The sequence below is a fragment of the Solanum dulcamara genome, chromosome 8, assembly GCF_947179165.1.
Source record: "Solanum dulcamara chromosome 8, daSolDulc1.2, whole genome shotgun sequence".
Taxonomy (NCBI): Eukaryota; Viridiplantae; Streptophyta; class Magnoliopsida; order Solanales; family Solanaceae; genus Solanum; species Solanum dulcamara.
Window position 1 is genome coordinate 77416325 of NC_077244.1, and position 23340 is coordinate 77439664.

A 23340-nucleotide genomic window follows, 5' to 3' on the forward strand; every position below is an offset into this window, starting at 1 on the left:
TAATATGGCATCTATGCTGTAGCAGATGTTTCATTCAAGGAGCAGCAAGTGATGGTATTGTACCAGTGGGAATTGCCCAGAATGTTTTCGCACTGTTGAGACCTTGATAAAAATGGTGGTATTACAGTGGTCGTATTTTATTTCAGTTTCTTGGTATAGGTTACGATTTGAGGTGTTTTTGCCTCGAGAGGAAATGAAATGGGTCATTTGAATGGAAATTTAAGGTCTGTTTAGCCTAACATCGCATCAAACTGGATCAGCTTGAATCAAATAATCATCAGACGACAGTCTGAACAACAACATATGTTGTGTTACTTCCACTATACATTTACAAGTGGGTTATGAGGAGAATAGTGTGGACACAAATTTGAGATAGAGAGATTGTTTTTTATTGATCTTCGACTTGAAAGTAAGAAGTATTATAAAGCAGCTTGAAAGAAGAAAATGCAAGTTAAGAATGCAAGATAAATTACTAAAGGAAGCAGAGCATACTAAAAAAAGAAAATACTAACTACGACAAAATAGTATATTAAATAGTAATGGAAATGGAATAACATGGAACAATAACAGTAATATTTGTTACTAAGGGACATTTTTTAATATTAGGACACTATAAAAGTTGTCGCATGAGTGAATAAGATCGACGTAGGGTTTGAAAGCTTGCATGGAGACTGAATTGCGATCCCACGTTGGGCTGATAATGGCTATGCACCAAAATTCACATTTTAAAAAAGGAAACACGCAAAGAAATTCTGATAGTTAAACATATTAATAGATATTAAATAATTTCCTTTACCAATTTACATAGTGTTAATTATATAAAAGGCAGCCACTAGATTCAGAACATATAAATTTAAAATTTTAAAATTTTCATTTTGGGTATTTTACTTGCATTCCATAGTGAAAAAGCTCAATAATAATTTATTTCAATTTTTTTGGTAATTACCCGTATTTTCTCTTTTTTCTAGATTTTTGATACATACGAATGACGTTGATAATGACAATTTGATACATAAGTCCTTTTCATGATACATTGCTAGTTGATACAAATCAAACATTGTAATATCAATAAAATTTATGAATCAACTTATAATACCTAATATATCATGAACTCAACAAAAATAACAGTAAAACTTATGTTTTACTGATACATTTTGTGTTTGGTTTGTAACAACTAGCGATGTATCATGAAAATGACTTATGTATCAAATCGCGATGTATCAACATCATTCCTCTGTATCAGAAGAGGAATTTTTGAAATTTTTACAAATGGTAGAGAATAATTAAAAATATAGGAATATAAGGTGTGTAATTTGATAATTTTTCCTTCATTTTACCATACGACTCTTCTAAGGTGAACAAATCGGCCTTTACAATCTCTATTTTTCACATTTGACTTCAAAACCAGTAGCGGAGTTAGGAATTTAGCGAAAAATGTTCAAATTTTCTTCTTAATTATATTAAGAAAATGTAAAATTAAATATGCATTTATAAGTAGTTAATATTTAACCTTTGTACTAATTTTCTACCGAAGAATGTGTAGGGGACCATCCGTCGGTTAAAGTGGTTCTGCCCATGTCTTAGGCCTCATTTGTTTGCACTTAATGGAGGTTTGAATCTTAATCATTCAGTCCATTAGGTGTGTTTGATTTTTTAGGTTTGAATCTAAACCATTCAAATTTAGTCCATTAAGTCTATTTATTTTATTTTTAAAAAAAATTCTCTTAATGGATCTGAAAAGATTTGAATGAATTAGGAGAGTTTTAACAACATTCAGACTTATTAAATACACTATAAAATAATTATGGATCACCTCTCTCGCTCTTTGCACGACTTTGCTCTCACTGCTACAAACTTTCTTTCTCTCTTTTCTCAATCAAACATCAATTTTTTTCTCTTGAACTGGTAAGTTTTCATAAACTTTACAAGTATTTTTTTAATATTAACAATTTTTATGGGGCGTATTGATGTTTGTCAAGAACTCTTGTTGCAATAATATTTTTGGTGTATTGATGTTTATCAAGGTTTTTGAGCAAAAAAAATATATTATAGTTATGACTAAAAACAATAACTATGTATACATATTTGAGGTTTCTTATTAGAATTTAGTATTAGACCATTAATTTTATTGATACTCTTTGATCATAAAATTCACTTGTGAAATTACACTAGATATATTATCGTTGTTGAACTATGTACATACTTGAGGTATTTTATTAAAATGTTGTTTTAGACCACTAATTTTATTGAAACTTTGTATGATCAAATAACCTTTGTGAGATTACACTAGATATATTATTATTGTTGAACTATGTATATACTTGAGGCTTTTATTAGAATTTTATCTTATGCCACTAATTTTATTGAGACTCTTCGATTTTCAAATTCTCAAACTTGCTTGTATAATCAAATCTGTTTGTGAGATTACGCTAGATATATTATTATTATTGAACTAAGTATATACTTGAGGGCTCTTGTTAAAATTTTGATTTAGACCACAATTAATATTTAAAAATATTCAATATTTCCTTGTCTTTCCATTTTTTTATAAGTTTTTAGTAAAATAACTATAGAACTTTATCCGATATTTTTAAATTTTAAAATAAACTATTTAGTTAATATACTAGTAATATTTTTGAGAACTAAAACCAAGGATTTATATTGCAACAAATGACTAACATTTTTTTAAACTTAAAAGAGCTTTTTCCAAGTTATATACTTATTGTTGAATTATGTATATTCTCTTATTATAATTTTGTTTTAAGCAAGTAATTTTATTGAGACTCTGTGACCATCAAACTATCGAGCTCATATGCACATTCAGATATTTAAAACAAAGTCTTAATCATTCAGTGTTCAGATCTAGAGACCACATCTTAATATTCAGATTTGTATCTAGATCTAAATATCTAGATCTTAATGCACATCTTGATATTCAGATGCCTATTCAGATTTAGACGTCTGAATCTTAATGAAAAAAATGAGATCTTAAACAAGTTAACAATAACAAGATAGAAAAAATTATTTTTTTTGGAAAGAAAAAAAAAAGAGAATGAGAGAGAGAAGAGAATAACCGTTGAAAATTGAGGGTGTTTGAAAGAAAAATAATCCAAAAAAGTAGGCTAATATGATGGATATATGTTCAATTATCCACATTTCTATTTAGCAGATTCAACTTACTTTAATTTTCTAACAATCTAAACAAATAGTATTACTAATTGTTTCACCAAAATTCTCTTCCATTTTCACCAATTTTTTCCCCTTGTTTAATAAAAATAAAATGGTAAAAAGAAATGTTTCAGCTTGGGCTGGATTTGTGGAAGGACATCATCATCGTCAAGAACTATTTGTATGTCAATTTTCAGATATGACAAATTCAAAGGGATGTATATGGTCTGGTGGTAACCCTTTTGCTTTTAGTTTACCACTTGTATTGGCCCAATTAATTTTCATTTTCTTTGTTACAAGAATTGTTTTCGGCCTTATTCAACCTCTTAAACAAAGTATGGTCAGTGCACAACTTATTGTAAGCTCCTTTTTTATCACAATTTTATTATACTTGTGTTGCAATATTCTTGGTAACAAAGTGGATTCAGGATTTGAATTTGACGAGTTGAAGAGAACTTAATCTAATATACTTTTGACAATTCTTTAATTTTGACTTTCCAGGCGGCATGCTTAAGACCACAATTATAGGAAATTTTGGTACATTGTATATATCTCTAATTTAAGACTACAAGATTCAAAAGACTTCTTTACTTTTTAAAATTTTATGTCAAATCAAAATCAGACAAACAAGTTGAAAGTATAATGTCTGGTTTCGTATGGAAAATGTCGTGTTTAACTGAAATTCTTGTGTCCCAAAATTCATGATATCATCGTTGTTACAAGTGGATTCAGGATTTAAAATTTGATGACTTCAAGAACTAAACCCGATACCCTTTTAAAATGGGTCCGAAATGTTATATTTCTTGAAGTTTTACTAATTTGTTACATGTGCATATTTATGTTTCGTATCGAAAATACTGGATTTGGTTGAACTTGTTGTTAATAGGCTGTTGCATAGATCCGCCTCTGAATACCTAATAATTCTATTACTTGCAGAGCTTGGGGTTTTAACTTGACGAGTTCAACCTTTAAAGTTTTTAGCATTATTGTACACATAGTACTTTTGAAATTATGGGTTCAGAATTCCATGTTTGTTGAAATTTTAGTGAATAATTTTTACGCATATATGTGTGTTTCCGTGTCTAAAATGTTGGGTTTAGTTTAAGCTGTTGTTTATAGGCTGCATACACTTCTGATCACATGTGTTGCAAAATTTATACTATCATTATTGTTGGTCTAAAACAGGCTGGTATTGTCTTGGGGCGATCAGGCTTAGGTAGGATTCGTGCGTATTCGGCTACAATATTTCGACCAGAAGGCAGATTGGTACTACAAACAATTGCAGATGTTGGTTTCATGTTTCATGTTTTTGTTCTTGGAGTTCAAGTAGATCCAACAATGCTGACAAGAGCGGGGAGAAACGCGGTGCTAATAGGCGTTTCCTCTTTTGCTATGCCTTTTGCACTTGGAGGATTAGCCAGTTATGCATTACCTCATTTGACTGTCATAGATGATGCGACAGCGCATTTCTTGCCTTTGTTAGCCGTAATTAACTCTGCTTCATTCTTTCCTGTCATCACTAGCCTTCTTGGTGACCTTAAGATTCTAAATTCAGAAATTGGTCGAATAGCTACATTGGCCTCCTTGGTTAATGACGGTTGTATATATGCTGTTTCCATACTTTTAACAACAATAGATGCATCATCAAGTTATTCCAAGTGGAATGGAGTATTGTCCATTGCATGGATAGGCACATTTCTTATAGTAGTCGTGTTTGCTGTAAGGCCATTCGTGAAACATGTTGCTAGGACTATACCGGAAAGAGGGGCTATGAAGGAAAGCCAATTTCTAATGATAGCGGTGATAGCTCTGATGTGTGGATTTGTCGCTCAGACTATAGGACAGCCTGCTGCTGTTGGTACTTTTATTTTAGGCATAGTTGTGCCACAGGGACCTCCTTTGGGATCATCGATGGTCTACAAGATCGATATTTTATGTACTGGATTGCTGCTTCCTGCTAAGTTTGCTATCAGTGGTTTGTCAATGGACATATTCTCCCTAGGAAGAGGAAAGAGTCTTTTAGGCCTCGAAGCAGTGATCCTATTGGGTTATATAGGTAAGTTTATTGGCACTCTTGTTTCAGCAGTTCAATTCGGGGTTTCCTTCAAAGATGCAGTCCCTCTTGCTCTCGTCATGTGTTGCAAAGGAATTATCGAGGCATCCTGTTATATCGGCTTAAAGGATACTGGAGTATGCAACCTATCTCCTCTCTTTTCTATGGTTATATATGAATGGTGTATTTTTTTTTATCTGTTATATATATAGCATGTACCTGTTAGTAGTCCCTTTGTTATACTGTCAGTGTATAGAAGTTAAACTCAATCGCTATTCACTAATAGTATACAAGTTATTTACATGTCTCTTATTTGATTATCTACAGGTAATATCAAGTGAAGCATATGCGCTTTTGTTAATCACAATGTTGGTCATAACAGGTATTGTAAGACCTTTAATTTGGTACCTCTATGATCCATCAAGAAGGTACTCAGGCTACAGAACAAATAGTATACAACATTTGGATCCGACCAGTGAGCTTCGGGTCCAAGTGTGTATTCACAACGAAGATAATGTCCCGAGCATAGTCAATCTTCTTGATGCATCCAATCCATCTAGAAGAAGACCGATTGCAGTGTTCATTCTAAATCTAATGGAGCTCAAAGGCAGCGCAGCCGCTTTACTGCTGCCAACTCATAATAGAAAAGGCAAACCGAAACTTAAGTCTCTGCCTAGCAGAACAGAACATATATCCAATGCATTTAACATTCTCGCGCATAGAAATCAAGGTTCTATGGTCGTTCAACACTTCACCTCCATTGTTCCGTATGCCACTATGCATGATGACATATGTACAATCGCGGTGGACAAAGGTGTCAATATTGTGATCATCCCGTTCCACAAGCAGTGGGCTATTGATGGAACAGTAGGAGCCAATTTCCCTGCAATTAGGATGGTGAACCAACAGGTACTCCATAAAGCGCCTTGCTCAGTTGGGATCCTAGTTGATCGGGGGCAATTAGCCGATAACACACAAATCTTGTTTGGCCATTCTTTTTTCCGCATCACAATGCTTTACCTAGGTGGTCCTGATGATGATGAGGCACTCGCCTATTGCTGCAGGATGCTAGGACATCCCCACATCAGCGTGACTCTTGTCTGGCTCAAACATTCGAGTGACAACAACGAGAAGACTATGGAGTCACATATGATACATTGGTTCAAGGCTAATAATGTGGATGCAGGGAGGGTGATTTACAAAGAAGAAGTGGTGAATGATGCAGTGGGGACTACTCAGGTTCTTCGTTCACTCGAGGGCAGTTGTGATCTTTGTATAGTTGGTAGAGACCACGAACACTCCGAATTAACACTAGGGATTAATGAATGGATTGAGTGTCCAGAACTAGGATTTATCGGAGACATGTTAGCTACTTCAGATTATAGTTTTTCATTGCTTGTTATGCAACAAATACCACCCGGGACCGAGTTTATAAACATCCAGCCACTGAAGCCTGTTGCTAGCAGTTTTTATTTTGGTTCAGGTAAATATAGTCAGCATTCTGCTTCAGGTAAATATAGCCAGCATTCTGCTTCAGGTTAATATAGTCAGCATTCTCGTTATGGCCCTTTTGGGTAGCAACTGAAGTTGTTAGCCTCTTTGATCAATTCAATGCCAAGAATGTAGAAAATAAGTTAGGATAGACAGAAAAAAAAAAGAGAAAAGAATGATCTTCTCTGTATTATAATTTTTTTGACAAAATTGTATGTAGAAATTAGAAAGAACAATGTTCAGTTTTACTTTTATGTGTAACAAAAGTATTCACTAACAAGTGTAATTGAACTTGTTGCAGAAGGCTACTTACCTTATTTTCTTAGGTTACTTACTTTTTATGTATAATTACTTGCAATAACTTTTATGTATAATTCACTACAAGAATTACTACTGCTGCTGGCAGCCTGTAAGTTCCGAACTTGTGTCAACTTTGTTTCTGCACGTACAAACAGATTGAGCTTATATGTCACAATATTTTCGATACGGAACATAATATATATAGACCAATGGAGCGTAGTGGGGTTCATACCATAGTTTTTGATCCGAGATTTCTTTTTAATAAAAATTAGTAACAAACCTTTATTAGGGTCATTCACACGATACCTCTATTTTGTGGGATGATGTTTAACTAGGGTTTGAGATTTTTTAAAATAGTAAAATATAGTTATAAGCCCTTATTAATGTCATTCACACGAATGCCTCTATTATGTTTAACATTTGTCCCTCAAATACAGTCTTTGAATTTTTGCCCATACTGCTCACTTAATAAAATTTGCGGGCTAAAGTACACCTATTTACGACCTAATTCTGCAAGACATAAGTTTTTTTTTTGTTTATTGCATTAAAACACTTCACATTTTTTTTATCAAAAAAACTTTCAACTTTGACTGGGTATCATATTTTTTTATTAGAAAACATAATTTACTGATAATAGTTTAGTGATACTTAGAGTTGAGTTCTTTTTTTTTTAATTATAGAAAATAGTTTAGTGACTTTAGTGAGATAACGTTAAAGCTGCGAGATTATTTATCAAATCACCTCCTACTAAGGGAGATAAAATACTGTCATCAAGAAGTTTTCATTCTCAAAGCTCGAATTCAAAACCTTTAATAATAAATGAAGGGATCCTAACTATTTTACAATACTGATTTGTCTATTTTTTCTTTTTTCTTGTAGGAAAAAAAATATTGTAAATATGAGCAGTTGTACAATTAACAGATGTAATCTTTTCTCTAAATACTTTGGGTAGTTAGTTGACAGGCTGCCTAACCCATATTATGAAAGTGAAGTTGCACATTTTAATAATAGAGGGATTGCTGAAACTATAAAGCTTATTAACCACTTCTTGTACTTAAGACTTTTAAGTGTGAAGTTGTTTGGGTACAATTACTTGACAAAATTTCTCTTTTTAGCTTAATTATGATAATTATTTAGTGGTACACATGTCATGTCAATATTTGCACTTAATATCTTTGTCGCAAAAAGAAGGTTCAAGTTATAACTTACAGTAATTATATTAGAATATATTAGTCATATATAGTTTTTAAGGTTTGATCTCGTCTTTATTTAGTAGGTAAGTATCCCTTTAAATCCACCAAACCCAACTCAAAATTCAACCTTAGTTTACTTTGGTTTTTAACAATCACTGAAAATCGACAAATTTAGACGTAAATTCAAAATTTGAAATTTATGAATTCTAAATTTTAAATTTTTTAAATTATTAAGTTCTAAATTAATAATTTATATTTATTAAATATTTTTAAAAATAAATATAAAATTTGAATCAAAGCTACTAATTATATCAAACTTGTACCATCAACTCATGTATCTGCCCACACGGGCAGATCTAGAGGGTAGGGAGTGGGGGTTTCTCGGAAATCAATGACTTTTATGTGGATACTATATATATTTATATTAAAAAATTTATTAAATATATAAGAAATATTTATTGGAAGTTCAGTAACACCGCATATAGTCCAGTGGTAGATATCGAAGCTTCAAAAGCTAAGCTGTCCTTCCTAATTTGGTTTCAAATTTGCTTGGGTATTTTTTATACTGACTTTGATTTTAGGGAAATTTATATAAATGTACTATATTAAGAAAATATTATCATTTATAGTAATAATATTTTTTTATTAAACATTTATAATATAATTTTAATACATATTAGCGAGAATAATTTATAAAACTCATATAATACAAGTTTTATTCATGGATAATATTTTATCACATATTTTAATACACTTATAATACATTGTGTCAATTTCTTACCAAACAAGTATAATATATTTTAAAACACTTATAATATATTTATATTGCATGCATAATTCACTTTTAATACATGACAGATATATCATAATATTGCTATAAATGATAATAAATAAAAAATATCACTAAAATCAATAATTATTTATTAAAAAGTATTTTTTCTAGTAATTTTTTCTATTTTTTTTTGACATCATAGAGGCATCGGCCCAATGCACAATTGGGTTATTTCTAGTAATTGGGGCCATATGCCCGCCTGTGATTGGTTTAACTTCTTCAATGTTTGGCCAACAAAACAGCTTCATACTTAAATTAGATGTTTTAATTGTCTTATCATGTGCTAATGAAATCATTCAACTCAATAGAAAAAAGAAAAGATTAATCTAGTCTTGAATAAAGTTTCATCCTCAATTAGTTTCAAACGACTCAACTTCTATTTAATTTTAACGCTATCAAATAACTAAAATACATAGTTACATATAATTGTCCGTTAAAAGTGATAATAGTAATCTGAAAAATTAGACAAATTTCTTGTTATAACTTGTTAAAATACACGCTATATAAGTTAAATCCGTTCCAATTTCATCAATCATTTTCTTCATATTAAATCTTATTTACAACCATCTTCACATATAAAATAACAGCAAGATTAGAAATTAAAGAAGACATAGACATTGTGAGACAATTTAAAAGAAAAAGGAAAGGGGAAACCGTTATTAACTGAATAGTCAAAATTTACCTACTTATTTCAGACACCGTAGTCTTTTATTATAATTAGATTAAGAATAAAATTGGAAGTGGTTGCACCAAATCTACCATATAGTTGGACTAAGTTGCCTAAAACTTTCTTAAATCCTAGATTGACTTTGAACTAAGCTACATTCAAATCCCTGCGTTTCCCTTAATCTCTTTTTAAGAGAATAAACAAAAATTATGATTCCCTCTTTGTAACATTATAAATAGACAACTTCATTAAGTCCTCTAACAAAGCATTACAACTTTCAAGCTTTTACTAAAGCAAATACACAAAAACATAGAAATGGAGACTTATATAAGTTGTCTCATTGTAGTTATATTATCACTACTCTCGACTTTTGCTAATGCAGAATTTCACAAACATGAATTCATAGTAAGTATCGATTCACCTTTTCGTCTTATAAAAAAAAAGGGCAGTCCGGTGCACTAAAGCTCTCGCTATGCGTAGGGTCCGGGGAAGGGCCCGACCACAAGGGTCTATACTCAGTCTTACCTTGCATTTCTGCCAGAGGCTATTTCCAAGGCTTGAACCCGTGACATCCTTGTCACATGGCAGCAACTTTCGTCTTATAATTTAGAAAAATTATCCAACATTGTCATGAAACAATTTTATTTTTTTGAACAGGTTCAAGAAACTAGTGTAACTAGGCTTTGCAGAACCAAGAATATAATCACTGTGAATGGACAATTCCCAGGGCCAACCTTGACAGTTCGAAATGGAGATACATTGTTTGTTACTGTCATTAATAGAGCTCGTTACAACGTTACCATCCATTGGTAATTACCTTCTAAGCGACCTTTTTGTGTAAATATTATTTTTGCAGTGTCGGTGCATAGAACTTAAACTGCTCAAATTTTCATGCAGGCATGGAGTTCGTCAAATGCGAACACCATGGGCTGATGGGCCTGAGTATGTAACACAATGCCCAATTAGACCAGGAGGATCTTACACATACAGATTTACTATTGAAAACCAAGAAGGTACATTGTGGTGGCATGCTCACAGCAAATGGCTTAGAGCTACTGTTTATGGAGCATTAGTTATTTTACCAAAACAGGGTTCTAATTTTCCTTTTTCAATGCCCCAGAAAGATATTCCTGTTATTCTAGGTAATGTTTCTTTCTCTTCCTCTTATGGATTTAACTTCTATACATTGACACTAAAAAAGACTCTTTACATTATTTATATTCCACTCCGTATTCGATATGACTATATATATTTATTTTGTATAGGGGAATGGTGGAACAGAGACATTATTGCAGTACAAAGACAAGCGCAATTTACTGGAGCAGCTCCTAATATTTCTGATGCATATACTATTAATGGTCAACCTGGTGACCTCTACAGATGCTCTAAACAAGGTTCTTACTACATATTAGCCTCCTGAAAATATTTCACTAATATGTACTGACAGTGTAAATAATCCATCTCATCGTGACTAATTTTCAGAATTTTAATGCAGGTACTGTGAAATACTCTGTGAATCCCGGAGAATCAGTTCTCCTGAGGGTGATCAATGCTGCACTCAATCAACAACTTTTCTTCTCAGTTGCAAACCACATGCTCACTGTTGTGGGTATTGATGCTACTTACAACAAGCCTTTTACAACTAATGTCATTATGGTTGGACCTGGACAAACAACTAATGTAATTCTCACTGCTAATCAGTCCCCTGGCCGATACTATATGGCAGCTCGTGCCTATGCCACAGTCAGGAACGGGCAATTCGACAACACCACTACAACTGCCATCCTCCAGTACACAAATCTCAACTCGGGCGCAAATTCAAGACCTTTATTGCCTCAACTTCCAGCCTTCAATGATACATCCTCTGCCACTACTTTCGCTAACCAATTGAGGAGCATTCCTAACAATAATAGAGTTCCCAATCAGATTGATGAGAGCTTGTTTTTCACTGTTGGACTAGGCTTAGTGAATTGCACACGAGGTCCTAGATGTCAAGGTCCTAATAATACGCGTTTTGCTGCTAGCATGAACAACATTTCATTTGTTCTTCCTAGAAGAACTTCATTGCTGCAGGCCTATTACCAAAACATTCCAGGAATTTACACGTTGGACTTTCCACCTGTTCCACCGGTGCAATTTGATTACACAGGCAATGTTTCACGCGGACTCTGGCAACCAAGATTTGGAACAAAGTTGTACAAGCTCAAGTTTGGTTCTAATGTACAAATTGTGTTGCAAGATACTGCTATTTTCGCAACAGAGGATCACCCTATACATCTTCACGGATACCATTTTTGGGTTGTTGGACAAGGATTTGGTAACTTCAATCCTCAAACTGATACTGCCAACTTTAATTTGAATGATCCACCTGTCAGGAACACAATCGATGTGCCTGTTGGTGGATGGGCAGTCATCCGTTTCGTGGCTGATAATCCAGGTAAAGAACCTGATGATCATCATTAATAATTTTCAAGTTTGAAAATTTTGTACCTGTTTTGACAATTTGATTGTTTTATGCGATTTGTTTCAGGGGTTTGGTTGTTCCATTGCCACATTGATTCACACTTGGCTTGGGGCCTAGCTATGGCATTCATCGTAGAAAATGGAATAGGAGAGAAACAGACAATGGAACCACCTCCACCAGATCTACCACAATGCTAAAAATATTTAGTGAATGTGAGATGCAGTAGAATCATCCACCCCACACTATGTGTTGCAATTATAGCAAATTGTCTTTGTTTTGGTTTTGTCCTAAAATTAAGCAGTTATTAGTGTGTTTATTTAATTTGATGTTTCCTTAAGTGTGAGCCATCAGGATATAGCCTTGGCTTTATAGAGTCTGAAATTCATTTGTGTATGATTAATGTTGAAGTTATTTTGACTTCATATATTATATAGTAATCACAATCTTGGATTCTGTCAGCATCATACAAAAAGTACTGAACAGTTTTATTGCTATCAAATGTATCTCTTTCTTAAAATATTTCTTCAGGCTGAGCTTATATATCTAAATATTTTTAATGTGACATCGACAACATATAACTAAACCTAAAGGCTAGAACATGGCATCTACCTAACGTAATAACTGAGGCCGTAAAGAACAAATCAATAAATCGCACCAAACCGATAAACCGAATCAAACCGGAAAAAAAATCCGACCAGTGGTTTGGTTTGACTTGGTTTGGTGTTTGAAAAAAAAATCCGACCATTATAAGGTTGGTTTGGTTTTAACTAAAAAAAGTCAAACCGAACCCAAACCGACCCGATTATAGATATACTACTTTTAAATTATGTTATACATAAAATATTTATTAAAATGTAATTTATAAATATTTTTTAAAATTTTCTTGATTTCTTACATAGTAGCGTCCGCAATGACCTGGGGAACGACTCCAGTAGCCCCGGCGGTGCAATAGAGAGGTTTAGGAGCATTTTATTGGCGGCGCAATAGGAATTAAGCAATTTTGCCAGTTTTTCGTGTGTGTTAGCCCACAGAAGTTTTAGGTGTCGGGGGTCCGGGTCGAATTTTCTTGATTTCTTCAATAGTAGCGTCCGTAACGACCTGGAGAACGACTCCAGTAGCCCCGACATTGCTATAGAGGGGTTTAGTAGCATTTTATTGGCGACGCAATAGGAATTAGGAGATTTTGCCAGTTTTTGGTGTGTGTTAGCCCACAGATTTTTTGGTTGCCGGGGGTCCGGGATGAATTTTCTTGGATTCTTCCATAGTAGCGTCCGTAACGACCTAGGGAACGACTCCAGTAGCCCCAGCGGCGCTTTAGAGGGGTATAGGAGCATTTTATTGGCGACGCAATCGGAATTATGCGATTTTGCCCGTTTTTCGTGTGTGTTAGCTCACTGAATTTTTAGGTGCCGGGGGTCTGGGTCGAATATTCTTGATTTCTTCCATAGTAGCTTCCGTAACGACCTGGGGAACGACTCCAGTAGCCCCGGCGGTGCAATAGAGGGATTTAGGAGCATTTTATTGGCGATGCAATAGTAATTAGACGATTTTCCCAGTTTTTCGTGTGTGTTAGCCCACGGATTTTTTAGGTGCCGGGGGTCCGGGTTGAATTTTCTTGGATTCTTCCATAGTAGCGTCCGTAACGATCCGGGGAACGACTCTAGTAGCCCCGGCGGTGTTATAGAGGGATTTAGGAGCATTTTATTGGCGACATCTTATAAAGTTATATTATAAAGTTAAAACTTTAAACAGTGTTCTGGCTCCATCTTATATGTTGATATTTTGTATTAGAACTCTTTTTAAGAAGCATTGCTCTGTGCTTTTTATTAGATACAATGAAAAATCCGAGAAATCCAAAAAAAACCAAAAAACCCGAAAAAATCCGAAAAAATCGAAAGAAATTGATATCGAGAAACCCGACTTTTATTGGTTTGGTTTGGTTTATAAATTTAATAACCCGACACAAATGGTTTAGTTTGGTTTGTAAAAAATCCGAACCAATCCGGTCCATGTACACCCCTAGTAATAACCTAAGACATTTCCAACTAATTTAACTCTCTTTCAACAGTTAAATTGATTGAATTACTTAAATCTGTTGACATTTGTTCATATGGTTATCGTTGTTTAATCGTATTTGTTATCGATTTCATCAGCAAACTAGCCAGTAAGTCCCCAACGAGAGAGTGAAAAAAAATCGAATTAATTTATCTTCTTCACCAAAAATTTGAAGTCCATCTCCTCTATGGTTCTTGATGCCATTTTTTCACAACTTTGGAAAAGTGATTCTTTAAGCAGAAACGTTGAAGCTTGAGCTTCTTCTCTCCTTCCTCCAGAGGGACGAAATTGGTTCTCATTTCGTTAACATTTAAACCTTTAAATGTGTGCAGAAAATCAAAGAGGGCTTAAGAAAATTATATGTAGCTCCATGCAGTATAAGTTATAATGTAGCAGCAAGAAAATCAAAAGATGCTACAGATCACTTCAAAGGAATGTCATATCTCAATTCTCCAGACTCAAACCTGAGAAGTATGATTAAAGCTGAAGGATCCCATCCTACCACCCTCTAAGCTAGCAGATATAACATTTTTCCAATTTATTGGTCAAAAACACACTTAAAGTATCTCACTTTGAAGTTTCATATCTGAACTATCAAGTGTGCGAGTTTCCTATTTCAGGTAGAAAAAGGGAACAATGGATTATTGAAGTGTGTTTTGATAATTCAAATAGGGAAAATATTATATTTGCTATCGTACGACTACCCCATATGGACAAGTAAACATAAATCACAGGAGTAGTAGGTCATTAGTCACTCAGAGCTGTTTTTTGAGGCATGATCTTAGTAGGAACATATATGAATTTGAATGCTGATACTATCAGAAGAAATGCCCAACAAACTGATTCTAGTAAGTAGTAATTGGTTTACCTTCTTCATTGTTTGGCCAACAAACAATTCAGATGTTTTAATTGGCTTATCATGCTAATAAAAAGGAAGATTAACCTTTGTCATGAATAAATTATTCCTTCTCAACTAATCGAATTAATTTCAAGTTCATTAATCATTTTCTTCTGATATTAATCCAATTGTAACTTAAATATACTAAAAGTGCAAATAATTTTTACATTATTAGTGTATTCTACCCAATTATGGGATGTTAACCAATTTTTAAGGTTGCTAAATGTACATATAACTAGTTATATCTTTTAGTAAACAATATAGTGTGAGAAAGTTATATCGTCAATAGATAGAAGTTAAAGCTCTATTAAATCACTCGATTAGGTCCTACCATCTTCACATATTGAATTACAAGAAGATTTTACCTAGAGAAGGTAGATGAAAATTAAAAAAGAGATGCTGAAGAAACTTTGAAAATTTAATATAAAAAGAAACAGAGAAATCATTAATAACTAAATTTATACTGATTTATAAGAGAGACACCAAAGTTACATTCATTGTACGGATGATTTTTTTTTCCCCAAAGTTAAAGATATATCTTTAGAATATTAAGAATAGAATTGCAAGTGGTTGCACCAAATCCACCATATAGTTGGACTAAGTTGCCTAAAACTTTCCAAAGTCCCTGTTTGACTTTTAACTAATCTACCTCCAAATCTCTTAATCTTTTAGTTTTTAAAAGAATAAAACAAGTTTATGATTCCCTCCTTGTAACATTATAAATAGACAATTTCAGTAAGTCCTCTAATCATTGCATTATCACTTCATTAATTCCTCTAGACATAGCATTACAGTTTTCAAACTTTTTACTAATACAAATGCACAAAAGAAGAGAAATGGAGACTTGTATAAGTTGTCTCATTGTGGTTATTCTCTCACTATTCTCTACTTTTGTCAATGCAGAATTTCACTACCATGAATTTATTGTAAGTATCCTGTTACATTTTCTTATTGTTTTAGAAAATAATTCCAACATTGACATGAGATAATTTTTTTTTTTTTGAACAGGTCCAAGAAACTAGTGTAACTAGACTATGCAGAACCAAGAATATAATTACAGTGAATGGACAATTCCCAGGGCCAACCTTGACAGTTCGAAATGGAGATACATTGTTTGTTACTGTCGTTAATAGAGCTCGTTACAACGTTACCATCCATTGGTAATTACCTAATAAGTGACAAACATTTTTTATATTATCAATGCATAAAACTAAAATTGTTCTGAATTTTCATGCAGGCATGGAGTTCGTCAAATGCGAACACCATGGGCTGATGGGCCTGAGTATGTAACACAATGCCCAATTAGACCAGGAGGATTTTACACATACAGATTTACTATTGAAAATCAAGAAGGTACATTGTGGTGGCATGCTCACAGCAAATGGCTTAGGGCTACTGTTTATGGAGCATTAGTTATTTTACCAAAACAGGGTTCTAATTTTCCTTTTTCACTGCCCCAAAAAGATATTCCTGTCCTTCTTGGTAATGCTTCTTTTCTTTATCTTTCGTATTTAACTTATATACACTGAAAAAGACTCTTTACATTATTTTTATGCCACTCCGAATTCGATATCACTATATGTTTTTATTTTGTATAGGCGAATGGTGGAACAGAGACATTATTGCAGTACAAAGACAAGCACAATTTACTGGAGCAGCTCCTAATATTTCTGATGCATATACTATTAATGGTCAACCTGGTGACCTCTACAGATGCTCTACACAAGGTCCTTACTACATAAAAGAAAATAAAACACAGCCGATTAACTTATATACACTCACAGTGTAAATAATCTGTGAAACGACTAATTCAGAATTTTAATGCAGGTACTGTGAAATACTCTGTGAATCCTGGAGAATCAGTTCTCCTGAGGGTGATCAATGCTGCACTCAATCAACAACTTTTCTTCTCAGTTGCAAACCACATGCTCACTGTTGTGGGTATTGATGCTACTTACAACAAGCCTTTTACAACTAATGTCATTATGGTTGGACCTGGACAAACAACTAATGTAATTCTCACTGCTAATCAGTCCCCTGGCCGATACTATATGGCAGCTCGTGCCTATGCCACAGTCAGGAACGGGCAATTCGACAACACCACTACAACTGCCATCCTCCAGTACACAAATCTCAACTCGGGCGCAAATTCAAGACCTTTATTGCCTCAACTTCCAGCCTTCAATGATACATCCTCTGCCACTACTTTCGCTAACCAATTGAGGAGCATTCCTAACAATAATAGAGTTCCCAATCAGATTGATGAGAGCTTGTTTTTCACTGTTGGACTAGGCTTAGTGAATTGCACACGAGGTCCTAGATGTCAAGGTCCTAATAATACGCGTTTTGCTGCTAGCATGAACAACATTTCATTTGTTCTTCCTAGAAGAACTTCATTGCTGCAGGCCTATTACCAAAACATTCCAGGAATTTACACGTTGGACTTTCCACCTGTTCCACCGGTGCAATTTGATTACACAGGCAATGTTTCACGCGGACTCTGGCAACCAAGATTTGGAACAAAGTTGTACAAGCTCAAGTTTGGTTCTAATGTACAAATTGTGTTGCAAGATACTGCTATTTTCGCAACAGAGGATCACCCTATACATCTCCACGGATACCATTTTTGGGTTGTTGGACAAGGATTTGGTAACTTCAATCCTCAAACTGATACTGCCAACTTTAATTTGAATGATCCACCTGTCAGGAACACAATCGATGTGCCTGTTGGTGGATGGGCAGTCATCCGTTTCGTGGCTGATAATCCAGGTAAAGAACCTGATAATCATCATTAATAATTTTCAAGTTTGAAAATTTTGTACCTGTTTTGACAATTTGATTGTTTTATGCGATTTGTTTCAGGGGTTTGGTTGTTCCATTGCCACATTGATTCACACTTGGCTTGGGGCCTAGCTATGGCATTCATCGTAGAAAATGGAATAGGAGAGAAACAGACAATGGAACCACCTCCACCAGATCTACCACGATGCTAAAAATGTTGAAAGAGCAGCAAATTGTCCTTACTATTGTTTTGTCCTAAAATTAAGCAGTTCTTAGTGTGTCTGTTTGTTGTTTCCTCAAGTGTGATCCGTCAGGATTTTGCCTTCTGGAATTTCTTTGTCTATGATTAATGTACTTGTTCAAGTACCAACCAAGAAAGAGTTTGACTTCACATTGTATGTACTAATTACAATATTGGATTCTGTCAGCATCAGATAGAAGTATTGAACAGTTATATTATCATCTCATTTCTCTTTTTCTTGCAGATTTTCTTCATTGGTAAGCTAATATATTGTAGAATTATTTTTTTCAAAAAAAGAAAAAGGAAAAAAGAATCATAATAGAGGTTAAAGTCTCTCTAAGTGATAGAAACAAAATTTAATTAAACATACAAGCTAAAAACTTGGCATCCTTAAGGCCTAGACGTCCCTTTGCTAAAGTTAAAATTGACTTTGATAAACAGGAGGGACAAAAAAGAGATGCTTTCTATCAGTCAAAAGCAGATATCGCCCCCCATGCTCCTACGGTCCGCTTACCGAGGAATAGAAAGGAAGGTCCTTTTAGTCGATTTCCAATTGATTGCCTTAACCTATCGATTGAGTGAGTTGGAGAAGAAAGTCTTAGAAGGCTACTAAGTCCTCAACAAGAGAGTTAAAAAAAAGGAGGAAATTAGCTTAAATAGCTGCATATGTAAAAAAGTGGTCTATGTTTTAAAACAATTGGATATCCATGGAACTCACGTTTGCCTATAAAAAGGCATCGCAAAATTACACATAGATAATATTTTCTAATCTAATTTTCTCTCTCTATCATATTATTTCTCTTTCTCTTTCTTTTCCTCTATTATACTTTCTTTTCTTTGCTATTTATATATCATTATTATTATTTTATAATACGTTATCGGCATGAGGCTCAAAGATTAAAGAACTTGAGAATACAACCGCCTCACTGAAAATTAATAAGAACTTCTCTTTTGTTGTTTTCTTTCTCTGGTGAGGATAGAAATAAAATTGATACTAGATTTCATTTAATATTGCCCCAGGGGGTTAGGTTGGTTAGTTCCAACTCTCTGAACTCCATTAAGAGTAAAATCCTGGCAGCAACTATATGCAAGGTGGAAGGTATGTTTACTACGAACTTAGAAATTCTTACCACATGACCAAGAAGAAAAATGGGTTTTGAGTTTATGATTTAATTTTTGACATTTATTTTGCCATAAGAAAAATTGTTTTACGAAAAAAGGATTTTGCACAGTATAAAAATCTTTCTACTTTATGGACCTAGTTTAAAAATGAATCTAATCGTATATGGCCAAGAAATATTTTTAGAACAAATGGTCTTGTGGATAAATTTTGTATTTTTATGATTGTTTATATTATTGAGTAAATAATTCACAAAAGTGAAATAATTAACATTTAGCTGACAATTGTTTTACCATTTCCCTTGCAATAAAATGATTCTGCTAGCTAATCATGTGAATTGTTCAACAGTTCACTTTGTTAAAGATTTAAAAAAATTAATTAATTGGGAGTGCATTTTGTCCAGTTGAATGTTTTCACTTAATATTGTGTGGATTTATATGGTTCATTTTTAAGTTATCTGTTTACTCTGATTAATCATCCACATTTCAAAAGATGCATATCTATTTTATTAAATTTGCTGTTTCTATGACCATAATTATAATATTTTCAAAATTCAATTGAAGATGAGTTCCATTGTATTTTGGCCTATTATATCATTGGTTGAGGCTAAGATGATGGATTCAAATCTCATCGTACCAAGAGGATAAAATGTTAGATTTGAGTTTTGATTCACTAATATGATGTTGGGTTCTAGCCTTATCGTAGCCTAACACTACTTTATATGAATAAGAGATTGGGTTAAAGTCCCGACGCAATATATTGATGATATAACAATGACTAAGGAAAAAGAAAAATCATGAAACATGTCCCACTTAATTTGCTCCATTCCCTTAAGTGAATGTGGTAATAAGACATGATAAATTGTAAGATGACAATGATTATTGTGGTTGTACAAATGAACATGGACATGACAAAGAATCATACAATAATTATCATTGTGGATTTGTGGTAAATAAGAAGAAAACTATGAGTTTTCCAAATAGTCTTTCCAAATGTGAAAGTAATTCTTGTCATCAAACTTGATATGAAAGATGTTGGGCACGCAGTTGCGATCCTACCTAATTTGATTTTGTAAATCCTCCATCAAAACAAAGAAACATAAAGTTGTGGTACTCTTGACCTTTCAAAAGGTGATGACCTTTCAAAAGGTGATGTTGAGATGTGTCATATAAATATGATAAATTTCAAGGCAAAACCCTGAACCCTGAACTTTTAATGAAAAATTTTGAAGCACATACATATGATTCTAGTCCATTTCTTGAAGAGAATGTGACTTGTGATAAACATCGTGAATGTTCGACCATTCTTGAAAGTAAATGTGTCAAGAGATGATAAAAAAATTATGAATAATGACATGTTCATTGAATAAATGTCGCAACTCACTTCTACCGGAGGTTTGAGAGAAATAAAGAAATTTTATTTTGATATAAATGGTCGTCATTAGTCAAGTACTTTTAGTACATCACAAAAAGGGAAAAGAAAGAAATAATTCTTGTGTTGTGACCATGACAAAAATGAAAATTATTGATTACACAAAATTGTCATTGATTATGTATCGCTGTACATCAAAATATTTTGCCAGTTATTAAAAAAAAGGCAGATATTAATGAAAAAAATAAATCAAGAAACAAGTCTTACTTGTAATGATTTTGACCATGACAATGAGGATATAAATTTCTTCTTGAAGGAGATATCCACCATATGAACAATGTTATGAAATATGTGGTAGTATCCAAAGTTGATATCTTTGGTCAGCTAATGTAATATTACCCAAAGAAATAAAATTATTCATGATTATGGAATTATAGTAAGTCTCAAAAGAAACTATTTAAGTCTCAAACAAAGTATCATAAAATAAAATAAAAATTGACACTGTAAAATATGAGAAGATTTAAGATCTTCATATTACTACAATTAAAAGTTAGTTATAAATATTTATGTGAAATATTACCCATTTTTTATGGTGTATGTGGTACATAAATATGGACATGATGATGGAATCACATGCAAAAATAAATTAGAAATTTACTGAAATAAATTTTAGTTGGTATGACCGGCTGACCATCCCGGATCAAATATAATGCAAAAATAATTGAGAATTCATATAGTTATATTTTGAAGAAATAATAAACTCTTCAAGAATTCTCTTGTGTTGTTTGTTCTCATGATAAAATTATTATTGTATCAGCTAAGGTTGGAATTGTATCCCCTGAATTTTTGAAATCTATAAAAAGGTGAATATGAACCCGTCCACCTGCCATATGGACCATTTACTATTATATGATTTTAATAGATACATCTATGCTATAGTCACATGTGCTTTGTTATTTGCTCGAATTGTTAAATCAAGAGCACATTTCAAATTATAAAATTATATTGATGATGCTGGTTTATATATCCAAGTAGGTTTAGGCAAAAGTTATATGCCTCCAATTAAAGCTAAACTATTGGTTATGAGAACAAAACTTTCAAAATAAATGTGATATGAGATGTGCTATTTCAAATATAACAACACATCTATGCATGAAGCCAACAAGGATCCCCTATTATAATTGGTTCAGGGTCAGGAACCAAATAATTCTCATCTAAAAATTTAAATGTGCAATATAAGATTCAATTGCTCCACCACTACGTAATGCACAAAGATGAGTCTTCAAATAAGGTAGGGCGAATGTTAGATTTTCTAACATTAGGGGATGGATGAAAAGCAACTAGAAAATAAGTTATACATATGAATTATTATTGGTATGATCCTTGTTCAATGATAATATAAGTCAATTGTCAGACGCATTCGCTGATCCTATGTTATAATCCAGTAATAAATGCTCCAATAAAAATTTATTGAATGACATAATTTATGGTACGCCTGAAGCGTGATAAATAAATCGATTCCAAAGTTAAAATTTCTTGAAGAAAAAGAGGACCAAATGATCAAGATGGTCATAATAATGAGGCAAGTGATATAAAAAAAACACCATGACATAAACTTAATAAAATCTTGGCAAAGGTTCAGATACCTGAAAATGATGAAAAATAAAGAGAGCTCAACAAGTTATGTCATATCAGAATCGATATCAAATAACCGTCGACAATATCTTTAATATAATGTGGCGCTCAAAATTATAAATGATGACAAGGATCTTGAATTCGAATCTCTCAAATTGTATCGATAGGTCAATGATTGGCCAAAGTAAATATGCAATTCAAGTATATTATATCTCACTTGAAAAAAATGATGTTTTGAATTTATAGTCCATATACCAAGATATAATAACAATGGGAGTTCAAATGGATGATTATGATAAAAATAAAATGAAAATCGTAAAATATAAAGTACGATTGCGCCTTGGGGCATATAGATTTTTCCCAAAAATCCTGACATTATTATATGGAGATGTGTTTTCCTGTGGTGGATGCAATGAGACTTCTTTTAGTTTGACAATATATGAAGAATTTGAATACGTATAATAAATGATTATCATGACTAGTTAGACGTAAATATTGTATGAAAATTTATCAATGATTAAAAGGTTTTAAAGTGATTCTATTGAGTGCGTCAATAGTCGTAAGATCACTTTCTATCTCATTAAAAATGGTAAGAAAATACCATGTCATAGTGCAATTGGTGCACCTGTGTATCCTGCTATTACCATTCATGATATTATAATTCTATTTATGTGCATGCAAAATATAACATGACTCTTATCGATAGAGATGTCAAAGTGAATCAAATAATGATTTATAAATTTATTATTCTAATCAATCATGTTAAGGTTTATTGCTTATGAAACTGTAGGAAATTATTTGATTAATATGAAGTCTGATCTCAAGAAAATTATCTACTTTCATGTGGTTATACTGTCGGTCATGTTATTTTACAAAATAATAAATTATTGTCATGAAAGTCTCTATCACTTGACTATTACTATAAACAAGTCGAATGAGCAATTCGTCTACTTCGACGAGGTCATAAACTAAGTGATTGTCAAGAATTTATTTGGCTGAACTCAACGACTGGACACATCTAAGAGACAAGAAAATGATATATCAGGATATGTTCAAGGAGGCAACATATTC

General features: G+C 33.0%; 3 protein-coding genes across 3 annotated transcripts; all 3 read left to right on the forward strand.

The window, feature by feature from the left end:
• Positions 1–4258: 4258 nt before the first annotated feature.
• Positions 4259–6920, forward strand: LOC129900296 (cation/H(+) antiporter 14-like). Its single transcript, XM_055975232.1, has 2 exons — positions 4259–5358; positions 5549–6920. The coding sequence occupies exons 1-2, from the start codon at positions 4309–4311 to the stop codon at positions 6761–6763; spliced, it is 2265 nt and encodes a 754-aa protein (XP_055831207.1). The 5' UTR covers positions 4259–4308; the 3' UTR covers positions 6764–6920.
• A 3024-nt stretch (positions 6921–9944) lies between these two features.
• LOC129900718 (laccase-3-like) lies at positions 9945–12635 on the forward strand. The gene is made up of 6 exons (XM_055975736.1): positions 9945–10109; positions 10362–10513; positions 10602–10846; positions 10970–11098; positions 11200–12141; positions 12235–12635. The coding sequence occupies exons 1-6, from the start codon at positions 10020–10022 to the stop codon at positions 12363–12365; spliced, it is 1689 nt and encodes a 562-aa protein (XP_055831711.1). The 5' UTR covers positions 9945–10019; the 3' UTR covers positions 12366–12635.
• A 3254-nt stretch (positions 12636–15889) lies between these two features.
• Positions 15890–18364, forward strand: LOC129900717 (laccase-3-like). Its single transcript, XM_055975735.1, has 6 exons — positions 15890–16047; positions 16130–16281; positions 16359–16603; positions 16720–16848; positions 16949–17890; positions 17984–18364. Exons 1-6 carry the CDS (start codon positions 15940–15942, stop codon positions 18112–18114), a joined length of 1707 nt encoding a protein of 568 aa, XP_055831710.1. The 5' UTR covers positions 15890–15939; the 3' UTR covers positions 18115–18364.
• The last annotated feature ends 4976 nt before the right edge of the window (positions 18365–23340 follow it).

Excerpts from the sequence above, each read along its gene's own strand:
- LOC129900296 (XM_055975232.1), top strand. The coding sequence starts at position 4,309 with ATGTGTTGCAAAATTTATACTATCATTATTGTTGGTCTAAAACAGGCT. Across the intron at positions 5,359-5,548 it reads TCGGCTTAAAGGATACTGGA|GTAATATCAAGTGAAGCATA; the intron begins GTATGCAACCTA and ends GATTATCTACAG.
- LOC129900718 (XM_055975736.1), top strand. The coding sequence starts at position 10,020 with ATGGAGACTTATATAAGTTGTCTCATTGTAGTTATATTATCACTACTC. Across the intron at positions 11,099-11,199 it reads CTACAGATGCTCTAAACAAG|GTACTGTGAAATACTCTGTG; the intron begins GTTCTTACTACA and ends ATTTTAATGCAG. Across the intron at positions 12,142-12,234 it reads TTTCGTGGCTGATAATCCAG|GGGTTTGGTTGTTCCATTGC; the intron begins GTAAAGAACCTG and ends GATTTGTTTCAG.
- LOC129900717 (XM_055975735.1), top strand. The coding sequence starts at position 15,940 with ATGCACAAAAGAAGAGAAATGGAGACTTGTATAAGTTGTCTCATTGTG. Across the intron at positions 16,048-16,129 it reads TTCACTACCATGAATTTATT|GTCCAAGAAACTAGTGTAAC; the intron begins GTAAGTATCCTG and ends TTTTTTGAACAG. Across the intron at positions 16,604-16,719 it reads AGATATTCCTGTCCTTCTTG|GCGAATGGTGGAACAGAGAC; the intron begins GTAATGCTTCTT and ends TATTTTGTATAG.